This window comes from Jaculus jaculus, chromosome 22, assembly GCF_020740685.1.
Source record: "Jaculus jaculus isolate mJacJac1 chromosome 22, mJacJac1.mat.Y.cur, whole genome shotgun sequence".
NCBI lineage: Eukaryota > Metazoa > Chordata > Mammalia > Rodentia > Dipodidae > Jaculus > Jaculus jaculus.
In genome coordinates, this window is record NC_059123.1 from 9,773,223 (window position 1) to 9,795,449 (window position 22,227).

General features: G+C 43.9%; 1 protein-coding gene across 2 annotated transcripts in view; it reads right to left on the bottom strand.

Annotated features, from left to right (window-relative positions):
• Eps8 (epidermal growth factor receptor pathway substrate 8) overlaps positions 1-22,227 on the bottom strand; it is a 144,645-nt gene that overhangs the window by 78,828 nt on the left and 43,590 nt on the right. For both annotated transcript variants that reach the window (XM_045139499.1, XM_045139500.1), the window contains exon 2: positions 2,161-2,240. In XM_045139499.1, coding sequence (XP_044995434.1) covers positions 2,161-2,219 — 59 coding nt within the window. In that variant the 5' untranslated portion in view covers positions 2,220-2,240. The remainder of the gene's footprint in view (positions 1-2,160; positions 2,241-22,227) is intronic.

Below are 22,227 nucleotides of genomic sequence, written 5' to 3' on the forward strand. Positions count from 1 at the left end.
CGGAGGAACAGGGGCAGGTTAACGGCTGAGACATCATATTTAGAAATTCATTTCAGGGCTGGAGAGATGGCTTAGTGGTTAAGCGCTTGCCTGTGAAGCCTAAGAACCCCGGTTCGAGGCTCGGTTCCCCAGGCCCCACGTTAGCCAGATGCACAAGGGGGCGCACGCGTCTGGAGTTCGTTTGCAGAGGCTGGAAGCCCTGGCGCGCCCATTCTCTCTCTCTCTCTCTCTCTCCCTCTATCTGTCTTTCTCTCTGTCTGTTGCTCTCAAATAAATAAATAAAAAATTTAAAAAAAAAGAAATTCATTTCAAGGATAAGGTAAATATTATGTGTCTTGAAACTGGTGAGTGAAATTTATACTACAACAGCCATATCACAAAACAGCATCACGTATTTCACAGACAACAGTGGCCAGTCAATTCTGGGATATGGTTTCAGTAGATACCAGGATCCTTTGGTGTAGTACTGGTGATTTTATTTTGTTGTACACAATGGCAAATGTCTACACAGTATGGACTAAATGATATTTATTTCTTCTCAGATAGCTATATTTAAAAAAGCAATAATAGGGCTGGAGAGATGGCTTAGCGGTTAAGGTGGTTGCCTGCAAAGCCTAAGGACCCAGGATCGATTCCCCAGAACCCATGCAAAGCCTGATGCACATGGTGGCGCATGCGTCTGGAGTTCATTTGCAGTGGCTGAAGGCCCTGGTGTGCCCATTCTCGCTATCTACCTCTATCTTTCTCTCTCTCAAACAAGATAAATAAAATAAAATAAATGTTTTATGAGTGCTGCTTCCACGCTGAACCTGATGATCGGCACCAGGGTGAAGGAGACAGACCCCGAGAATACTCAACACCCACCAAAGCAGAGATCCAGAGGCTCCTAAGAGCTCGTACTGAAGTAGACTTAAAACTCACCCACAACGGCTCAGGGAATTTTGCAGAAGATGGGGACAGAAAGATTGTAAGAGCTGCAGGTTGAGAGATCATGACCAGAGGCCTTCCTGTCCCCCCAAAATAACTTACTGCTGCTCCAACAGTGCATAACTCACAACCCCGTGGGGAATACCTGCAACTCCACTGAGGAGGGTCCCCAACGGAATGGGGGCAGGGAAGAGGGAAAAGAGGGTACCAACACATGATGTCTCCATACAAAATATGTTGTTAATAACAATAATGATACATAAAATATCAACAAAAATAAATTTTTTAAAAAGCAATAACAGGGCTGGAGAGATGGCTTAGCTGTTAAGGCGTTTGCCTGAAAAGCCAAAGGACCCAGGTTTGATTCCCAAGTACCTAATGTAAAGCCTGATGGCACTTACATCTGAAGTTCACTTACAGTGGCTAGAGTCTCTGGCGTGCCCATTCTCTATCTGCCTTTCTCTTTTTCTCTCTCCCTCTCTCAAATAAATAAATAAACTATATATTTTTTAAATCAATAATAGAATGCTCAAAGAAGTTAAAGCACTGGAGTAGAAAATATATTCAACTAGATAAAGCAATAATACATACAGGTCTAGACTAAACTATCTACCGAATATTTCACAGGTCCCTAATGCTGACATTTACAGAGCCGTCACATGTCTGTCACACACAGTAGTAAGCCTTAAGTGATAACAAGAGTTAGTAACAGAAAGATACTACAAATGAATGACTGCATAAAGAAATTTAACTAGGGCTGGAGAGATGGCTTAGCAATTAAGGCACTTGCCTGCAAAGCCAAAGGACCCAGTTTGATTCCCCAGAACCCACATAAGCCAGATGCACAAGATGGCCCACACATCTGGAGTTCATTTGCAGTTGCTGGATGTCCTGGCACACCCATTCTCTCTCTTTCTCTCTACCTGCCTCTTTCCCTCTCCCTCTGTCTAATAAATAAATAAAAATAAAATATTTTTAAAAATTTAACTAACCTTTTCATTACGACGTGGAAAAAAAAAATAGCTAGGTGTGGTGACACATGCCTGAAATACTATAACTTGAAAGGCCAAGGTAGGAATTTGGTGAGCTAGAGATCAGACTGGACTACATAGAATGTTCTAGGCCAGCATGGGTTACATAGTAAGACCTTGTCTCTAAATAAAATAATAATAACAACAATAATACCACTGACTCCAATCCCCACCCAAATTAAATATAAAGCTCTCAACTTACTTCATTTGAGATGGGTACACTCCAAAGCCACTGGGATGGTTAGATATATGGCCATTCATTGTGGCTCTCCCTCCTGCGTACTAAAAATAGAAAGGGCCATAGGTTAAAGGCAATAAACGGGTCAGGACATACAGTTTCCTAAGTTACTCATTCAACAATATGTTTTATTGCCAGGAAGGGCACCACGGCACACAAGTCCTCCTCCACCCACAAAGTCCTTCAGCCCAGCCTGGGGGGCAAACCTGGCCCCTTGCACAAAGACCTAAGCAGGCACTAATGCTGAAAACCAAAGTGAGGAGAAGAAAATTCTGCAATACAGTCCTAAATCTTCTAACGACACAGGCACAATTCTGTACTCTGCACAGCTTCTTTATCAGTCATCGGCTTTGGAAGATGTTATTCTATTACCTCATTTCCAAACTATAAATTCTCAAAGTCCTTACCACCGTCATACCTGTGCATTTGTTTAAGTTAATTCCTGGCTTCACTAGATTATTTGTTGGCTCTCAAAAGGCAAGGGCTTCTGCTTGAAGATAAATTTATTTTTATTTATTTATTTGAGAGAGAGAGAGGGAGAGAGAGAATGGGCACGCCAGGGCTTCCAGCCACTGCAAACGAACTCCAGACGCATGTGCTCCCTTGTGCATCTGGCTTACGTGGATGCCATTAAGGTGGCTGTTCAAAGCAAGAAAGGCCAACGGAAAATGTATTCCTCCTCTCAAAGGACATCTCATTGCTGCATTCTGCATTTGGGACTAGCATCTGGGATGTCGCGGGATGTGGGGTTCCCCTGAGATGATTCGTGGGCATCCTGGCTCACATGTCTAGTGTAAACATCAAGCAAGGTAGACATGCCCTATCTCCACGGGCTGTTCATTCAAATTATAAATGAACCCCGCAGGGTGTGTGCTAATGTTGATCTGGTTTGCATTTTCAAAGCTCAGCAGCTGGTCTGAATGGACAGCACAGCGCTCTCATGTCCAGTGTTTAATTCTAACAGCGACACAAGTGTGTGGCTTGTGCGTCACTTTAAAAGTGTGATCAGCCGGGGTAAGAGGACAGTAGGAAAGTGGGAATGGAAAATAGAATTTTGCTAAATTGAGTGTTAAATATAGAAACATGCCTCGCAGGGCTATTGTGGTTTCACTTGGGACTGTGGCTCACGAGGTAACATGAGAACTTTCACAGAGCTCCATGCAGCGCTCACAAAGTACGCCTTGCAAAGAGAGCTATGGCAAATGCTTGCTATCTTTTCATTTAGGCTTTACAAAAATTTATTTAGTTATTTATTTGAAAGAGGGAGAGGCATATATATATATATATATATATATATATATATATATATAGAGAGAGAGAGAGAGAGAGAGAGAGAGAGAGAGAGAGAGAGAGAGAGAATGGATGCACCAGGGCCTTCAGCTACTGCAAATGAACTCCAGACACATGCGCCACCTTGCACATCTGGTCTACGTGGGTCCTGGGGAATCAAATCTGGTCCTTTGGCTTTGCAGGCAGGTGCCTTAACCACTAAGCCATCTCTCCAACCTTCCTTCAGGCTTTGAAAGATAAGTTCAATCTATGCCTAGAGAGGTCACATAAATAATTTAAAAGAAAATTCACCACATTAAAAACTTAGGTGAGGCTGGGCATGGTGGCACACACCTTTAATTCCAGCACTCGGGAGGCAGAGGTAGGAGGATCACTGTGAGTTCAAGGTCACCTTGAGATTACATAGTGAATTCCAGGTCAACCTAGACTAGAGTAAGACCCTATCTCAAAAAGAAAAAAAAAAAAAATAGGTGTGTGTATTTCCATAAACTGCTAAAACAGCTATAAAAATAAGAAGATAGTTTTAAAAAATCACTTTAAGGACTCACAAATATAATTATACTAATTTCTATACCAATTCTACTAAAAGTATACACTAAGCCATAATGACAGCTTCCAACTGTCTAATTTAATATAAAAGCCTATAAAGCCAAAGGACCCCAGTTTGATTCCCCAGGGCCTAAGGAAACCAGATGCACAAAGTGGCACAGGCATCTGGAGTTCATTTGCAGGGGCTAGAGACTCTGGCATGCCCATTATCTCTCTCTCAAATAAATAAATAAAAATAAACTTTTCAAATAAAATAATAAAAATTTGAAAAGACAAAAAATGAAACAAAATAATAATAAATGTAAGTCCTAAGTTTAAGCACACCAAAGAAGCTAAGACACTGTAATTTTCCACAGGAAAAGACACAGAATATGTGAAAACTCACTGAAACAAGAAATAAATGAGGCCACACTGGGAGAGTTAAATTCATATTAGAGTATTTTGGCTGCGTATGGTGGCATATGCCTTTAATCTCAGCACTCAGAAAGCTAAGGTAAGATGATTGCTGTGAGTCTGAGGCCAGCATGGGCTAGTATGCTTCAGAGAGAGAGAGAGAGAGAGAGAGAGAGAGAGAGAGAGAGAGAGAGAGAGAGAGGGAGGGAGGGAGGGACAGAGAGAGTCTTAGGATTTCTAAATATAAATAAATGCAATTTTAGATTTCCTTGTCTTTTCTCTTGCTTATAGCCGATACCAATTCTCTAAGTGACGGATGAGATGGCAGTCAGGACTCACTGTGGACACAGCACCTACCCAATCTTGTTTCTACACAGCTGGCAGCTCCCCACTTCTCAGAAAGTATCCCAGACTTTGTTATTCCTTGAAGCACTGTGTGAATTTGACAGAGTACCTTGAAGTATCTATGCCTAGCCTTCAATTTAATTGAACGTATGTCTCTGTAAGTTATAACCAAGAACAGTTTTTCAACAGAATTTAGGGTTTCAGCTAAAAGCCCACTGAAACTTAATTTCTACCAAGATGTCATCTAACCCATCATACTTTTAAAAAAAATTTCTTGTTTATTTTTATTTATTTATTTGAGAGTGACACAGAGAGAAAGAAGCAGAGGGAGAGAGAGAGAGAGAGGAGAATGGGAGAGCCAGGGCCTCCAGCCACTGCAAATGAACTCCAGACGCATGCGCCCCCTTGTGCATCTGGCTAATGTGGGTCCTGGGGAATCAAGCCTCGAACCGGAGTCCTTAGGCTTCACAGGCAAGAGCTTAACCGCTAAGCCATCTCTCCAGCCCCCACCAATACTTTTGTTTAAAGCTTTAAAGAACAGTAAAAATCCTGCCTCCTCAAAGCAACACATTCTCAGTCAACCACCTAGAGCATATCACAGAACAGCCACCTTTTAAAAAATATTTTATTTATTTCTAAAGACAGAGAGAGGGAGGATGGGTACACCAGGACCTCTAGCTACTGCAAACAAACTTAAGATGCATGCATCACTTTATGCATCTGGCTTTATGTGGGTACTGGGGAATCGAACCCTGGTTGTTAGGCATTGCTGGCAAGTGCCTTAGCTGCTGAGCCATCTCTCTAGACCGGACATCCACCTTTTAATGCCATTTCCAAAGTTGTCACAAAGATATCCTTAGTTCTCCATGTCTTGTAATCTAAGAATTGAATTCTAGTTAAGCTGCAGACAAATTCTGTTTTTTAAATAAACTCTACATTTAATTTTTCTTTGCTTTACAGAGAAATTATATACACGCTATTTCTCAATTGTGAATCTTTTTTTTGTTTTTTTCAAGGTAGAGTTTCACTCTGGTCCAGGCTGACCTGGAATTAACTCTGTAGTCTCAGGGTGGCCTTGAATTCATGGCAATCCTCCTACCTCTGCCTCCCGAGTGCTGGGATTAAAGGTGTGTGCCACCACGCCCGGCTTTCAATTGTGAATCTTAATTAGTGTGGATTTACAAAGAACTAATGAACCTTATTATTCATTAAAGCCAGCCCTTGTTTCTGGTTTCCTTATTTTTTTTTCTTTCTTTTTTCGAGGTAGGGTCTCACTGTATGTAGCTCAGGCTGGCCTCGAACTCACAGTAATCCTCCTATCTCTACCTCCCCCAGTGCTGTGATTAAAGGTGTGTGCCACCATACCTGCCTTTGTGTTTTTTTTTTAAACTTGATATCTTTTCTATTCTAAGATTATATCCACAGTATTTTAGAATTTTTTTTTTGTTTTATTTTTATTTATTTGAGAGCTACAGGGAGAGAAAGAGGGGCAGAGAGAGAGAGAGAGAGAGAACGGGTGTGCCAGGACCTCCAGCCACTCTAAATGAACTCCAGATGTGTGTGGCCCCTTGTGCATCTGGCTAACGTGGGTCCTGGGGAATCGAACCTTGAACCAGGGTTCTTAGGCTTCAGAGGCAAGCGCTTAACCACTAGGCCATCTCTCCAGCCATCCACAGCATTTTCACTACTTGTTTCATTAGGCTCCTATAGATGAAGAGCATTTCCCTAATCTTCTTTGCTTTTAGAGATGCTATTAGATTTCCAGGTCTGCCAAAAACAATGTATCACCAACTAACTTAAAAACACAGGTTGGGATGTCATGCCCAGAGGCATTGCTTACCCAACAATAACTAACTGATTCTCTCACGATGCATAACCCACATCCCCATGTGGAAGACCAGCATCACCACTGAGGAGGATCCCGGCAGAATGGGGGCTGGGAGGAGGGAAAGATGGTACCAAGGCCTGATGTATCCATACAAAGTGTGCTCTTAATAAAAATGATAATAATAGGGCTGGAGAAATGGCTTAACGGTTTAAGGCACAGGCCTGCAAAGCCTAAGGACACAGGTTCGATTCTCCAGGTCCCTCGTAAGCCAGATGGAGTTCCTTTGCAGTGGCTAGAGGCCCTGGTATGCCCATTCTCACTCTCTCTCCCACTCTCTGTCCCAAATAAATAAATAAAATCTTAAAATAATAACAAGGGCTGGAGAGATGGCTTAGTGGTTAGGTGCTTGCCTGTGAAGGCTAAGGACCCAGGTTCGAGGCTCGATTCCCCAGGACCCACATTAGCCAGATGCACAAGGGGTCGCACGCATCTGGAGTTTGTTTGCAGTGACTGGAAGCCCTGGAGCACCCATTCTCTCCCTCTCTCTCTCTCAATCTCTCCCTCTCTCCCTCCCTCCCTCTCTCCTTCCCTCTTTCTGTCTGTCTGTTGCTCTCAAATAAATAAATAAAAATAAACACAAATTTAAATAATAATGAACACACGAAAAAGAAAACAGAAATGCCCTCTCACTTCTTTGGAAGATGGAAGTGTCACATCGGAATAGCCATAGGACCAGCTCTCTCTGACAGCTATACGAAGGCTTCAGCCGCATGCTGGTGCTCCTCAGCTAGTGGACTCCTGATTTGAAGTCCCCTTTCTTTCCCAAAGAGCCTTCTCCCAAGGTGCGCCTCTGGACAAGTTAGCCCTTTCTTTTAAGGGTCTGAGTGGCCAGGTTATAGCGTTCACCCTGAGCCAGCATGACTTCATCTCAATGACAGATGCAACGCCCCTGTCCAAGTTGGGTCGCCAACACAGTAGAAGGGGATGGAGTGGGAATCTATATCTTGTGGTGGGAGGGTGGGGGACACAATCCCACCCACAACAATGACCTCAGAGTTCTGTGAAGAGCATTGTGGTATTCTGTAAGATCTCCCTCAAGTGGGGCTTGGATGGTTTTCACTCCTGATGGGGACTCAAGTGACATGCTCATAAAGGAAGATAGGGTGACTCACAGATGTTTATAGGTACCATCATCACTGTCTGAGATGCTGTCTGGCTTCCCACTGTCAAGCAGCCTCCCTATCTCCCTCCCCCCCCCCCCCCACAGCACAGCTCTTTGGAAGGAGACACTCATACCCTCAACTTGTACCTGCAACAGCAGAAAGGCATTCTCTCTCTGCTCTCTAGAAGACAAGAGTTTCGCTGCTGGAGAAGAGAGTGCGTTGGGGTTTGGATGTGAGATGCCCCCCACAGGCTCATGTGTTTGAACTCTCGGTCCCCAGCAGGTGGTGCTGTTTGGGAAGCTTTAGGAGGTGGAGTCTTGCTGGAAAATGTGGGAGGCGAGCCTTGAAGGTTTTACAGGCTGGCTTCACTTCCTGTTCATTCCCTGCCTCCTGACCCTTGCTAGCATGTGACCAACTAGCTTTTTGTTGCCGCTGCCATGCCTTCGCCACCAGGATACAATCTATCAGCTCAAAACTGTCCTTCCTTGAGAGCAAGCCTTGTCCTTCCTTAAGTCAAATATTTGATGACAGAAACCAGCAGTGACTAATACAGAACGTCTTCAGGAGTTACTTGGAATTCCTCAATGAAGGTGGTTGGTCTCTTCTCCCCTATTCATTTAGTCTTTTTTTTTTTTCTTTAAAGGAAAAAAAAAAAAGTAAGCTGAAGTGACAGAAATGCATGAAAGGGCTCAGATTCACTGGCTAGAAACTCTCAATGACTTCCCTCCTGTGAAAGTCCTGTTTCAAGCGATTCACTTTAGTTCTGCGCCAGGCACTGAATACTAAGTCCATCCAGGCGGCGAGGAGAATCGGAGCATTGAGCAGGACCCGACCCTGGACAAGAAAACCGTGGCAGACACCAACCAACGACGGGCGGAATTTTAAAAAGGAAACATTATCTGAGGCGTTGAGTCTTCCTGGAAGTGAAGGGCTGCTGTGTTCCAACTCCAGGAGGAGGCAGGATGGGCACAGGGGGGCATGTCCTCCCAGAGAAGGATGACACTGGACCGTTTCTGCCCGGTCATTTCTCAGCTGTAGACACTTCAGGAATAACACGGTGCAGTGAGAAATAGCAAAAATTCACTCCATTCACCTAACTCCACTCCCCCCGCCCCGGCCAAAAAAACAAAACAAAACAAAAAAAAAACTTTTTTCTCTATAAGTCTCTATTCTTGGTTAAACCGGTCCTGAGGATTAGCAATCAGGCTAGTCTCCATGTTACTGAGTGGCAAAAAGCGACCAAAGATCTCCCAAGATACGTCTTCATGGCTATATATCCTATTTCCAGGCTCACGGCATATTTTAAATTGGTATATAGTTCAACATTTTTCTTCAACAAAAAAAATATAAAGAGCTACCCTGACGTAACTGTACAAAGTAGGAAAGGAAAAAAAAAATAAGTGCCTTAAGACTAAAATGAGACGGGAATGTCTGAATTCAAGTCTCTTTCTGATGAGCTAAAGCCACCTCAAAAGCACAGATCATAAAACCTTACAGGCACAGCAATAAGAGTTCTGCCTCACAGGTGAGATATAATACTTTAATACGTATCCCCCCTGTTACCACACGACTGTCTTCTCATGGGAGCAAAGGGGATTCATAGTCAACCAAATAGTTCAGGAGGGGCTGGAGGCATGGCTTAGCCAGTAAGGTGCTTGCCTATAAAGCCTAAGGACCCAGGTTTGATTCCCCACGTAAGCCAGACACACGAGGTGTTGCATGCATCTGGAGTTCGTTTGCAGTGGCTAAAGGGCCTGGTGTGCCTATTCTCCCCCCTCCCCGCCCCCGCCTCTCTTAAATAAATAAATCAAAAACTTCTGGAAGTCACTCTACATTTCCAGTACAGTTCCTACACTGACCAATGTTGTACAACGGGCAAGTGATTTCTGTTGAGACAGGATCTCACTCTGTAACCCAAGATGACATCAAACTCATAGGGATCCTCTGGCCTCAGTTTCCCAAGTGCTGGGATGACAGGCCGGAGCCACCTCACTCAGCTTCAACATTCTTTTACAAATGCCTACAGGCTACACAGTAGACATGTCCCACTTAAGGAGCTGGTGTTCAGAGTTCTTTCACTTTTCTAAATCATACATGCATTCCCCTCAGGTTATTTTTATTTAAGCATTGTTTTTTTTTTCCCCCCAAAGCAATGGGATTCTATTTTTCAAAAGGTTGGTATATCTTCCCAGGGTATCCTAATGCAGGTGCTTACATCACCCAATTTTATTCTCATATGTTATATAAAAAAAGATTCTATATCACCAGGCATGGTGGCGCACGCCTTTAATCCCAGCACTGGGAAGGCAGAGGCAGGATTGCCATGAGTTCGAGGCCACCCTGAGACCATATAGTGAATTCCAGGTCAGCCTGGGCTAGAGCGAGACCCTACCTTGAAAAACTAAAAAAAAAAAAAAGAAAAGAAAAGGTATACCCAGGCAGGGAGAATTGCTTAATGGCATGTGTGCTTATCTAGCTTGTATAAGGCCCTGGTTTTGATCCTCAGTATTAACAGAAACAAAAACAAGATGCTTTTTTCAGATTTCAATTTCACTTTTTCCTGACTAGCACCCTACTCAAAGACTGAGCATTTTATAGAGAACATGTGTATCATAGCTTTACCAAGGATTGCTCACGGCTACAGTTAGTCTCTGTTTCAGCCACACACGGCCTTTCAGACCCCCTGGCTGCTCTGATGTATACATGAAGGACGGCATGTGGCCTATTAGAACGTTTCAAATGCCTTCTTTAGGTGTCCCAGTGTATCAAGTTCAGCATGTACAACCCTTACAAACCTACGCAGCACTCATGAGTAGCAGAAAAGGTAAAAGACTCAAATAATTTTAAACTAACTTTTAACTATTTCTTGTTATTTTGGGCTTCAAGATTTGTTCACAGAGACCAAAAAAAAAAAAAAAAAAAAAAACCATTCCCATTGCCGTGAGTTCGAGGCCACCCTGAGAGACTCCATGGTGAATTCCAGGTCAGCCTGGGCTAGTGTGAGACCCTACCTCAAAAAAACAAAAAAAAGAAAAGAAAAGAAAAGAAAATACCATTCCCTTTCATAATATTATTTTGTTTCCATTCATCCTCAAGGAACAAGACAGTCCTAATATGCTATGTGTAACCAACATGAACAAAACAGGTCACAGAAAAGCAAAACAGAAATTCAGTCTTGCCCTGCCTGGCGGCGCACGCCTTCAATCTCAGCACTGACTCGGGAGGCAGAGGTAGAAGGATCGCCGTGAGTTCGAGGCCACCCTGAAACTACATAGTGAATTCCAGGTCAGCCTGGGCTAGAGCAAGACCCTACTTTGAAAAACCAAAACAATAAAAATAAATAAATAAAAATTCAATCCCAATCATTGTCTCCCATTGGTTGGGTATAAAATAACCCAGACTATCTGTAGCCAATCCTGCTAAGAAGACACATTTCCAGAATGCTGGGGAGGGGGCGAGGAGGAAATGAGGAATGGATAAGAATCGAAGAAATGACAAAGAATGAAAGGTGATGCAAGAAACAGGGTGTGGAGTTCGCAGAGTGATGTGTAAGGGATGGGTCTAGAGAATAAAACATCCCTCAAAAAAATAACTAAACCAGGCTGGCAGGGTGGCTCAGTGGTTAAGAATGCTTGTTTGCAAGGCCTGGCTGCCCGCGTTCAAGTCACCACGTAGAGCCAGATGCATGGAGTAGTGCATGCGTATGGAATTTGGCTGCAGTTGCAAGAGGCCCTGGTGTACCCATTTCTCCCTCTCTCTCTCTCTCCCTCTCTCTCTTTCTCTCTCTCTATCTCCCTTCTCTCCCTCCATGCAAATAATAATTTTTTATTAAAATGATTAAATCAAGGAAGGAAAGGTAAAAGTGTTTGCATCTTAACACTTAAAGAGAGACTTCATAAAAGGTCACTGATGATGCCTGTGGGCAAGGAGGAGGATGGCATGCTAGGTGGCACCTGGGAACTGGGAAGGGGTCGGATCAGAACACCCTCCCTTCACAGGCCATCAAGCAAAGGCAGGAGATGGTGGGATCCGCTTAGGAAGCCACCTTCACTGGAATTACTGAAGGACGACTTCAGTCCTTCTTCAAGAAAAAGATGGACAGGAGGCGAAGGGCAGTGAGTGTGGATCCCATGGAAAGAGGTCTCCAAGGACGAGCTTAGAGAGGAAGCGCGGATCCACACCACACAGCGGAAACTACAGATACGTCAAATTTTCATCAGACAAAATGAGAAAGAAATGTTAGACATAATTAGGAAAATTTTTTTTTAAAGTCTTAGATTTTTGTTGGAAAAAGCTAGAAATTTCAGCGCTTACTTTTCCATGGAACGATCATTTGTAATAGGCTGTTTCCTTCCGTAGACGATCATTCGTCTGTTTCAAGTGGGTGTCTTCTCCCCAACTTCTCATTTCTCCGTGTCCCCTTAAGAGTCTGTCTTTATTGTCCACCAGAAGAGGAAGTCTCCAGAGGCATGCGAGCCCCAACTGTACCACTGTCCCCCCCCACCCCCCCCCGTGCCTCGCTGATGGCTCTGGCCCAGGTCACAAGCACACGCCCTTCGGGAGGGATCTCTGAGGGTCTCCTGCGCGGCTCTCCTCATGGGATCCACACTCACTGCCCTTCGCCTCCTTTCCATCTTTTTCTTGCCGAAGACCCACTCTGGGTCCCAAGGTCTTGTCCATCCTTTTTCTTTTTCTTTCTTTTCTTTTCTTTTTCTTTTTCTTTTTTTTTTTTTTTTTGTATTTTAATAAAACAAGCACTGCAGAAATTTCTTGGGGAGCAATATGGGAAAGGTAACTCTTGAAGTTTTACAGAAATAACAATGCCATTTTATACCTTTTACATGATTGATTTGTCTTGGCTTCAAATTACGGATTGCAGGGCTGGAGAGATGGCTCAGTGGTTAAGCATTGTCTGTGAAGCCTAAGGACCCCGGTTCAAGGCTCGATTCCCCACATCCACATTAGCCAGATGCACAAGGGGGCGCACAGGTCTGGAGTTCGTTTGCAGTGGCTGGAGGCCCTGGTGCACCTATTCTCTCTGTGTGTGTCTCGATCTGCCTCTGTCTCTCTCTCTGTCTGTCGCTCTCAAATAAGTAAATAAAAATACTTTTTTTAAATTATGGATTGCAAATCACTTTTGCCACTAGATTTTGAAACATTACCCTGCTATGTTCAGTGCTTCCAAGTGTAGATATTGTCCTCCCCCAAGTCTCTCTACAGAACCTGCTTTCTTCTATTTTTATTTATTTATTTGAGAGAGAGCGAAAGAAAGAGGCAGAGAGAGGGAGAGAGAGGAAGTGAAAGAGAGAGAGAGAGAGAGAGAGAGAGAGAGAGAGAGAGAGAGAGAGAGAGAGAGGATGGGCATGTCAGAACTTGTAGCCACTGAAAACAAACTCTCCAGACACATGTGCTACCTTGTGCATCTGGGTTATGTGAGTACTGGGGAATCGAACCTGGGTCCTGTGGCTTTGTAGGCAAGCGCCTTCACAACTAAGCCACTTTTCCAGCCCTTTCTGCAGCGTACTTTTATGGTCTAAAACATGAAGTGCTTGTTAATGAAAAATTCAAAATGGTTCAAGTCACCTCTACTATGAACTTGAGAACTTTAGGGAAACTATGAAATATGAGTCTAAGTTTATACTAAAAACAAAAGTACCATAGGAACAAGAGTGGAAGTAACGAGAAAAAAAAAAAAAAGAGGGAAATCTACATTAGGTAAAGTCAGCTGATATTGTGGTAGTATATGTTTAACTATCTTTAGTTATTATTAAAACAAACAGTGCTTTCAAATCCCAGAAGACAAAAACACTAAGGCACCCAGAGCAAAGGTGAAATTGCCAGTTAAATCAGGCATTATTCAGGAACAAACTTGGACTTCAATTGCTTTTCCAGAAATTAAATTAAATTTTTAATGCCCAGTAGAGACAGGTGCTAAAAAGAAACCTGGCATTCAGCATAGGCTAGATAACTATTCATTTACCCATCTTGATGGCTAGGCTGTTTACTTGTTTATTTTAGGGGTGGGAAGTCCATATGAGGAACGGGGAGATGAACCAGGGGGTAAGAGCTCTTGCTGTGTAAACACAAGTACCGGGAAGGGCTGAGTTCAATTACCAGCATCAGTGTGTCTATAAAGCCAGGTGTGGCCATACGTGTTTGTAACTCCAATTCTGTGGGGGGATAAAGACAGAACACTTGCTGGGGTCAGTCAGTGAGTCTAGCCAAAAGAAACATGCAGATCCTGGTTGAGAGGGAGAGGTTCTGCCTCAAAGAAATGATGAGGGGGCTGGAGAGAGGACTTACAGGTTAAGCCTGCAAAGCCAAAGGATCTCGGTTCGATGCCTCAGGACTCACGTAAGCCAGATGCACAAGGGGATGCATGCATCTGGAGTCATTTGTAGTGGCTAGAGCCCCTAACATGCCCATTCTCTGTTTCTCTCTGCCATTCTCTCTCTCTCTCTCTCTCTCTCTCTCTCTCTCTCTCTTTCTGTCTCTCTCATGCGCATAAATAAATAAATAAAAATAAATAAATAAATAAATAAATAAATAAATAAATAAATATATTCGAGGAGTTCACCTGGCATTCTCCTCTGGTCTCCAGACATGGATGCAGAGGGTGTACGCATCTTCACACACGTGTACAAACCATACAAACAAAAAGAGAAGTCCACCTGTATGAAGAATATATAGCTGGCCACAAGTTCTTTGTGAACTAACTGCAAAAAGCAAAGAGATCTTTGCATTTATCTTAAAATTTAAGTTACCTATAAAATGAGTATGAAACTTTCTTTTCTTTCCTTTGTGTGTTTGTGTGTGTGCGTGTGTGTGTGTGTGTAGCAAGCCAACAGACTGGCCTTTAAAAAATTTTTTTTTGTTTTATTTATTTATTTGAGAGCGACTGACAGAGAGAGAGAGAATGAGCATGCCAGAACCTCCAGCCACTGAAAACAAAGTCCAGATGCGTGCGCCCCCTTGTGCGTCTGGCTAACGTGGGTCCTGAGGAATCGAGCCTCGAACTGGGGTCCTTAGGCTTCACAAGCAAGCACTTAACCACTAAGCCATCTCTCCAGCCCCCCCTTTTTCTTCTTTTTAATGAGACAGAGAGACAAGAAAAGATCAAGAGAATTGGCACTTGGCATGTCGGCCTCCAGCCACTGTAATCGAACTCCATCTGTGTGTGCTACACTGTGCACACACCACCTTGTGCAACTAGTTTGCGTGGGATCTGGAGAGTCAAACCTGGGTCCTCAGGCTTCCTGGGCGAGCGCCTGAACCACTGAGCCATCTCTCCAGCCCCCAACTTTCTTCTCTTGAGCATTTACATATTTGTGGCTATGAAAATGAATGAAAATTTAATCAATGAAAACATAACTAATTTAAGTATAAAATTCATTAAGGAAAAACTTTAATCCAAAGAAAAATGTAAATTAAGGTCATTAGTTCCTATTTAAATGGCAATAACTGTAAGCTTCAATTAAGGATGAGAACACCCTTCAGAAACCAGTGCTAAACTGGGTGGCACACACCTTTAATCTCAGGACTCAAAAAGCAGAAGTAAGAGGATCATCATGAGTTCAAGGCCACCCTGAGACTACAGAGTGAATTTCAGGTCATCGTGGGCTAGAGAGAGAGAGAGAGAGAGAGAGAGAGAGAGAGAGACCTTACCTTGAAAAACACAAACAGAAAACCCACTGCCAGGCCAGGCATGGTGGCACACGCCTTTAATCCCAGCACTCAGGAGGCAGGGGTAGGAGGATCGCCGTGAGTTCGAGGCCACCCTGAGACTACATAGTGAATTCCAGGTCAGCCTGGGCTAGAGTGAGAGCCTTACCTTGAAAAACCAAAAACAAAAGAAAAAAAGAAAAAAAAAAAAAACACTGCTAAATTTCATCAGTAGGTTCTGAGCAACAGTGGTTGTTTCACATGCAGTCACTGCAGTAAATACAGACGTGCCTGATCGATGTACCAAGGGCGGGGTTAGGTTGTTTCCGTACACTGGCCACAGCGCCAAGACTTTCCATGTGTAAGCTTACTTAACTCTTACAACCTTAAGAGGCTATAAAAATTCCCTACTCCCATTTTAATGAGGAATTCAGGATTTAAAAAGGTTGTAACTTGGCCACGACATCAACAGCTAGCATACACTAAGGGTTTTGATTTGCCCAGCAAGTCATACTTTTAAGCACTATGAACGGCAAGCATTTTCTTTTTTGTAATGAGAAATCCAATATTTTAACACTGGCCAACAAAAAGTCGACAGTAATGAATTAAAAGTCAAAAATGACCTTAGCAAATCACTATTCAAATAAAATCACCCCGTATTGATTGTCATCCATCAATCTGAGTACTGACTCATCTATTCATTTACTCATATGCCTGCTTTGGGTGGCAATCTGAGGTCAGGAGAAGCCTTTCCCAATATAACTTCCTAGGTAGATCACTGCTCTTTTTTAAATTTAAATTTTTTTTTTTTTTTTTACTTTTTTTATTTTAGAGAGTTAGGGGGAGGAAGAGATACAGAGAGAGAACTGGCGCGTCAGGACCACAGCCACTGAAATAGAACTCCAGGCACTTGAGCCACCTAGTGGGCATGTGCGACCTTGCCCTTGCCTCAACTTTGTGTGTCTGGCTTATGTGGGATCTGGAGAGTCGAACATGGGTCCTTAGGCTTCACGGGCAAATGCCTTAACCGCTAAGCCATCTCTCCAGCCTGATTACTCCTCTTTTTATTTTATGTTATTTAAAAAAAATTTTTTTTTGATAGAGGGTTTCATTCTGTAGCTCAGGCTATCCAGGAAGGAACTACATAGCCTAGGCTAAACTTGAACTCACAGCAATTCTCCTTCTTTAATCAGGGAATTTTGTAGAAGAGGGGACAGAGAGATTGTAAGAGCCACAGGTTGAGACATCATGCCCAGAGGCATTCCTTCCCCGCCCCCCAAAAAATAACTGATTACTACTCCCACAACACGTAACCCACAACCCCATAGGGAATACCTGCGACCCCACTGAGGAGCATCCCCAACGGAACGGGGGCAGGGACGAGGGAAAAGAGGGTAACAACACAAGTTCCATGCATACGGAATATGCTGTTAATGATAACATAATAATAAACATTTTAACAGAGACAGCCAGATAACAGCAGGCATGCCTCTCACTCTGCTTCCTAACTGGGGACATGAGGTGACCAGCTGTGTTACCATTCTGCCATAGACCGCATTCCCTCAATGGTGACCCAGAGGAAGTCCTTCCTCTTCCCTCCGCCCCCTCGCTCCCTCTCCTTCTCCTTCTTCTTGCTTTCAGTTGCTTTTTGTCAGGTTTGCAACACAGCAATGGCAAGAGTACCAAACGCAACCACCTCTGTACCAAAGTAACCAAGCCAACCAACCGTGGGCCTCAGCCTCTGAAACTGTGAGCCACAGCCAACCTTCCTCCTTATAAGCTGAGCATCTCGGGCATTTTGTCACAGTAGGGGAAAGCCAACTAACACAGTTTCTGTCTTCAAGGAGCTTAAAATCCAGTGGCAGAGCAGCATGTACTATGGGAATTAGCAGAGAATGTTACAAATAATGTTAGTGGCTTAGAAGAAAAAGGCCAGACAAGTTACTGTGGATAAGCATATAAACATACACGGCACTAGTTACAAACTTCTAAAATGTGGAGACTGAGAGATTCATTCTGAAAAAATGTTGCCTCAGGATTTTCCCAATTAAAATTCAAGATCATTAGTGAACCTTTCATGTAAAGACTGTATGCATTTGCTGCAAGTGCATTCAACGTTTCCACACGGGAAGGTTCACAGAAACAGTGCCCCTGCTGACTCAGAAAACTTATGTAAACATAACTCTGAACAAGAATGCTGCTGATGGGGGCTGGAGAGATGGCTTAGCGGTTAAGCGCTTGCCTGTGAAGCCTAACGACCCCGGTTCGAGGCTCAGTTCCCCAGGTCCCACGTTAGCCAGATACACAAGGGGCACACGTGCCTGGAATTCGTTTGCAGTGGCTGGAGGCCCTGGCGCACCCATTCTCTCCCTCTCTCTATCTGCCTCTTTCTCTGTCTGTCACTCTCAAATAAATAAATACAAATATTAAAAAAAAAAAAAGAATTCTGTTGTTCATCCTATTTGTGGTGTTCACGCATGTACAAAGAGCAAAATGGAGGTGAATAAAGGTGGAAAAGCACCGAGAGCTACGGTGACCTGTGTAAACTCGTGACTCTTGGGACTACAGGTTGGGAGCCTAGATCTGCTGAGTCAAGAAGTCCAAGGTGAACACTGGACTACTGTTCCCCTTGGGCAGAAATGGGACTATTTTATAGTGACATGTCCCTTTTGGGCCAATGTCAAAGTATAAACTCCCCAAAAAACTATTTGCCAGGGGTCACATTCCTAAACTCGAGCCCCTGGGAAGGAAGCCTGGCTAACGAATGAACACACAAGGCTCTGTACTGCTCAGATGTGAGGAGGCGCCTGGGTCGACAGGAGAAGGGCGGGTCGCCAAGATCCTCACGCACCTGGGTCACACTGTGTGCTTTGCTTGGGCGCTTCAGATGGATTTGTTTGGCTGAGTAGGTAGGCTCTTTGAGGGCAGAAGGAAGAAGAAATCTGAAGAGGAAATTATCATTAGCAGAGGTAATGCCACATTAGCATTTCTTGCTTTCTACTCCCATAATTCATATCCGAAACTGGAAAACTGGCTATTGACTCAAGGAAGGAACACTTGGGAAGAAGTGAGGTCTGGCTGAATTCAAATGTGAAGCACATTAAAAATAAGACTTTTGGACTGGAGAGATGGCTAAGCGGTTAAGCACTTGCCTGTGAAGCTTAAAGACCCCGGTTCAAGGCTCGATTCCCCAGGACCCAGATGCAGAAGGGGGCTCACGCATCTGGAGTTTGTTTGCAGTGGCTGGAGACCCTGGCATGCCCATTCTCTCTCCCTTCCTCTCTCCCTCTCTCTCTCTCTCTCTCTCTCTCTCTTTCTCTCTCTCTCTCTCTGCCTCTTTCTCTCTCTGTTGCTCTCAAATAAATAAATAAAAATAATAAAATAAAAAAATAAGAAGTTTTAACTTTTCCAAATAATTCCTCTAAATTAATTCTAGTTCTTGGTTTAAAAACCTGGGTATGATTTAGCCAGCAAGTTCTGGTCCCCACTTTATCCCAAATGATTGTTCAAAATCAATGCACGGAGAGAAATGGGTTACGACTGCATTGTTAATAACAGTGACAGGAGAAAGGAGAAGGGATGCCAGGCTGTGTGTTTTACCTCTTTCACGGTCACAACAACCCTGTAAAGAAGGGACATCACTGTCTGCACTTGGCAGGTTGGTTAAGCTAGGTATAGCACTTAATAATAAGCGCCATGGGGAAACTATTAATACCCAGTATGTGAGGGATGACATTCAGCCATTTTGCCAATCATATAATGAGTTTTTTTAACCCATGATCACATGTCACACAATGAAAAAGAACTTTAAGGACCCCTTATTTATTTTGCTTATACTTACTACAAATGATAGCAATAAGTATGCATAAAAAGATCTGGCAAGAAAAAAAATTCAAAGGAAGGATCTGATGGGTTAGCGTTACTAATAAAGATCTAGAAAGTGGGGTTGTAGAGATGGCTTAGTGGTTAAGGCATTTGCCTGCAAAGCCACAGGATCCAGGTTCCACTCCCCAGAACCCACGGAAGCCAGATGCACAAGGGGGTGAATGCATCTGGAGTTCATTTGCAGTGGCTGTAGGCCCTAGTGTGCCCATTCTCTCTCTCTGTCTACCTGCTTTTTTCTGTCTCTCTCTCTAATAAACAAAAAAAGCTAGAAGGTAGAAGATGCTCAGATCCACTATGAACAAAGCCAAGGTCAGGCCAAGGTGGTGAAAGGACAAAGACCGAGCACTGTTGAGTGTAAAAGGACCCAAGGTTAAACCAGCTGTGATGGCACGTGCCTGTAATCCAAGCGTTTGGGGAGGCAGAAGCAGGAAGATCAGGAGGGGAGTTCAAGGTCAATCTCTCAGCTGTACAGTAAGTTTAAGGGCAACCTGGGCTACATGACCCACTTTCTCAAAAAGAACAAAAAAAAGGCGAAATTGGAGAAGGGCAGAGTGCGATCTAGGCTTTTGGTGGGCAAAGTTCATGAACAGGGCAGATAGCTTCACCAGTGAAACTAGACTTCACACTCAACTTTTATCAACATGGGGACCTATGAACGACCATGAATAAAACATATAGGTTAAAAGGTTTCACGACACCAGTTGAATGAAGTAGAATGATGTAGCCGTGTAGTTTCAAAGACGCCTATTAAAAATTACTACCATGACTATTTTACTATCTGACCGAATGACGATGCCTATTTGAAAATCTTCCCGCAGGACGGAATGTGGCAATGTTCTAAAAACAAGGAAAGGGTAGCAGGACATATGCTGATTGTGTGAGATAAAGTAGAATATATTTAGAATCTTGAGCTTAACCAAAAAAAAAAAAAAAAACGAGCAAGAATCATGAACGCCTCTCCCAGTCTCCCTCATCCAGCTTGCCCAGGCCTGTCGCTCCTCTTGCTTCTCCACGGTCACTGCTCTTGCTGTCAGCCAACTTCCTTATTTTCTCCAAATGACGTGGAAAAACAAACTCCTTATTCTTGAAACTGAAATGGCCCCCACAGGCTTTTAACACCTATTCCCCATATCCTGGTGCTACTTTGGGTGGCTACGGGATCTTTGGGAGGAAGGTGCCAGGGGAGGGTTTTTTTTGAGAAGGAGGTGCCAGGGGAGGGTTTCTGAAGGCTATGCCCAAACCCAGGTTGTGGGGGTTTCTCTCTGCCCACTAATCTTTCCTGAGGTGAAGCACAGTCTCCAGCCCCACGTGCCCTGCCGTGCCCTGAGCAGGCCCTGTAAGTCCTTCCCAGCATGGTGGTTCAAACTCATTGAAACAGACAAGGCCAAACAAATCTCTTACGTTGTTCTGCCAGGGATCATGGTCACAGTGACACACCAGTAACTGACACACTCTTATTTTTTTTTTAATTTTTCATTTATTTATTTGAGAGCGACAGACACAGAGAGAAAGACAGATAGAGGGAGAGAGAGAGAATGGGCGTGCCAGGGCTTCCAGCCTCTGCAAACGAACTCCAGACGCGTGCGCCCCCTTGTGCATCTGGCTAACGTGGGACCTGGGGAACCGAGCCTCGAACTGGGGTCCTTAGGCTTCACAGGCAAGCGCTTAACCGCTAAGCCATCTCTCCAGCCCTGACACACTCTTTTAATTATAGCCTCTTACTGCTCAAATTCTGCCCACTTTCTGACAATGAACAACAGGCCCTCGGAAGCCAGGCATGCTTTCTGGAACGGGGCGGAAATATTGTTGCTCGACTTGGCACGGCGGCCATCTCAGATGTCAATGTGACACAGGTCTGTATTGAGATTATCCAGAATGTAGAATCGTGAAGCTGATATATTCTTGCCGGTCTTCCAGTGTGTTCCCAGCTCTGTACTTTTGGACATGTCACTTTAAACTCATGCGTTCCCAGTAAGCACTGATGAAACTAGAGCTATTGAAGGGTTTTGTACAGTGCCCAAATCCATTGCATTAGTCCATGACAAAATCCACACTGAACTCAGTGACCTGTTTTGTTTATTTTTTTTTAATATTTATTTACTTAGTTGAGCTACAGAGCGGGAGCGAGAAAGAGAGACAGAAAATGGGCTGGCCCCGCAGGGCCTCTAGCCATTGCAAACAAACGCTAGACCTACGTGTCACCTTGTTTGTTTGGCTTTATATGGGTACCGGGGAATTGAACCTGGGTCCTTTGGCCTTAACCAATAAGCCATCTCTCACTATTTCTTTGTATGAAAATGATCAGAGGCCCCGGTACTTGGGAGGCAGAAGTAGGAAGATCGCCATGAGTTTGAGGCCACCCTGAGAGTACATGGTGAGTTCCAGGTCAGCCTGGGCTAGAGCGAGAGCCTACTTCAAAAGCCAGACGCACATGGGCTGGAGAGATGGCTTAGCGGTTAAGTGCTTGCCTGTGAAGCCTAAGGACCCTGGTTCGAGGCTCGATCCCCCAGGACCCGCGTTAGCCAGATGCACAAGGGGGCGCACGCGTCTGGAGTTCATTTGCAATGGCTGGAGGCCCTGGCGTGCCCATTCTCTCTCTCTCTCTCTCTCTCTCTCTCTCTCTCTCTCTCTGTATCTGCCTCTTTCTGTCTCTGTTACTCTCAAATAAATAAATAAAAATGAACAAAAAATATTAAAAAAAAAACCAGACACACAAAAAACTGATAATAGTTTGGGGCCACCCGAGGCTATGTAGTATCACCAGGTTAGCCGCAGCTATAGACTGAACATTCTTGTCTCAAAACAAACACAAAAATCCCAACCCTAAGTAGAGAGCTCAGTGGATAAAGTGTTTGCCACACAAGAGAGGTGACCTGAGTTTGGATCTCCAGAGCCCATATCAAGCTAGATACATCA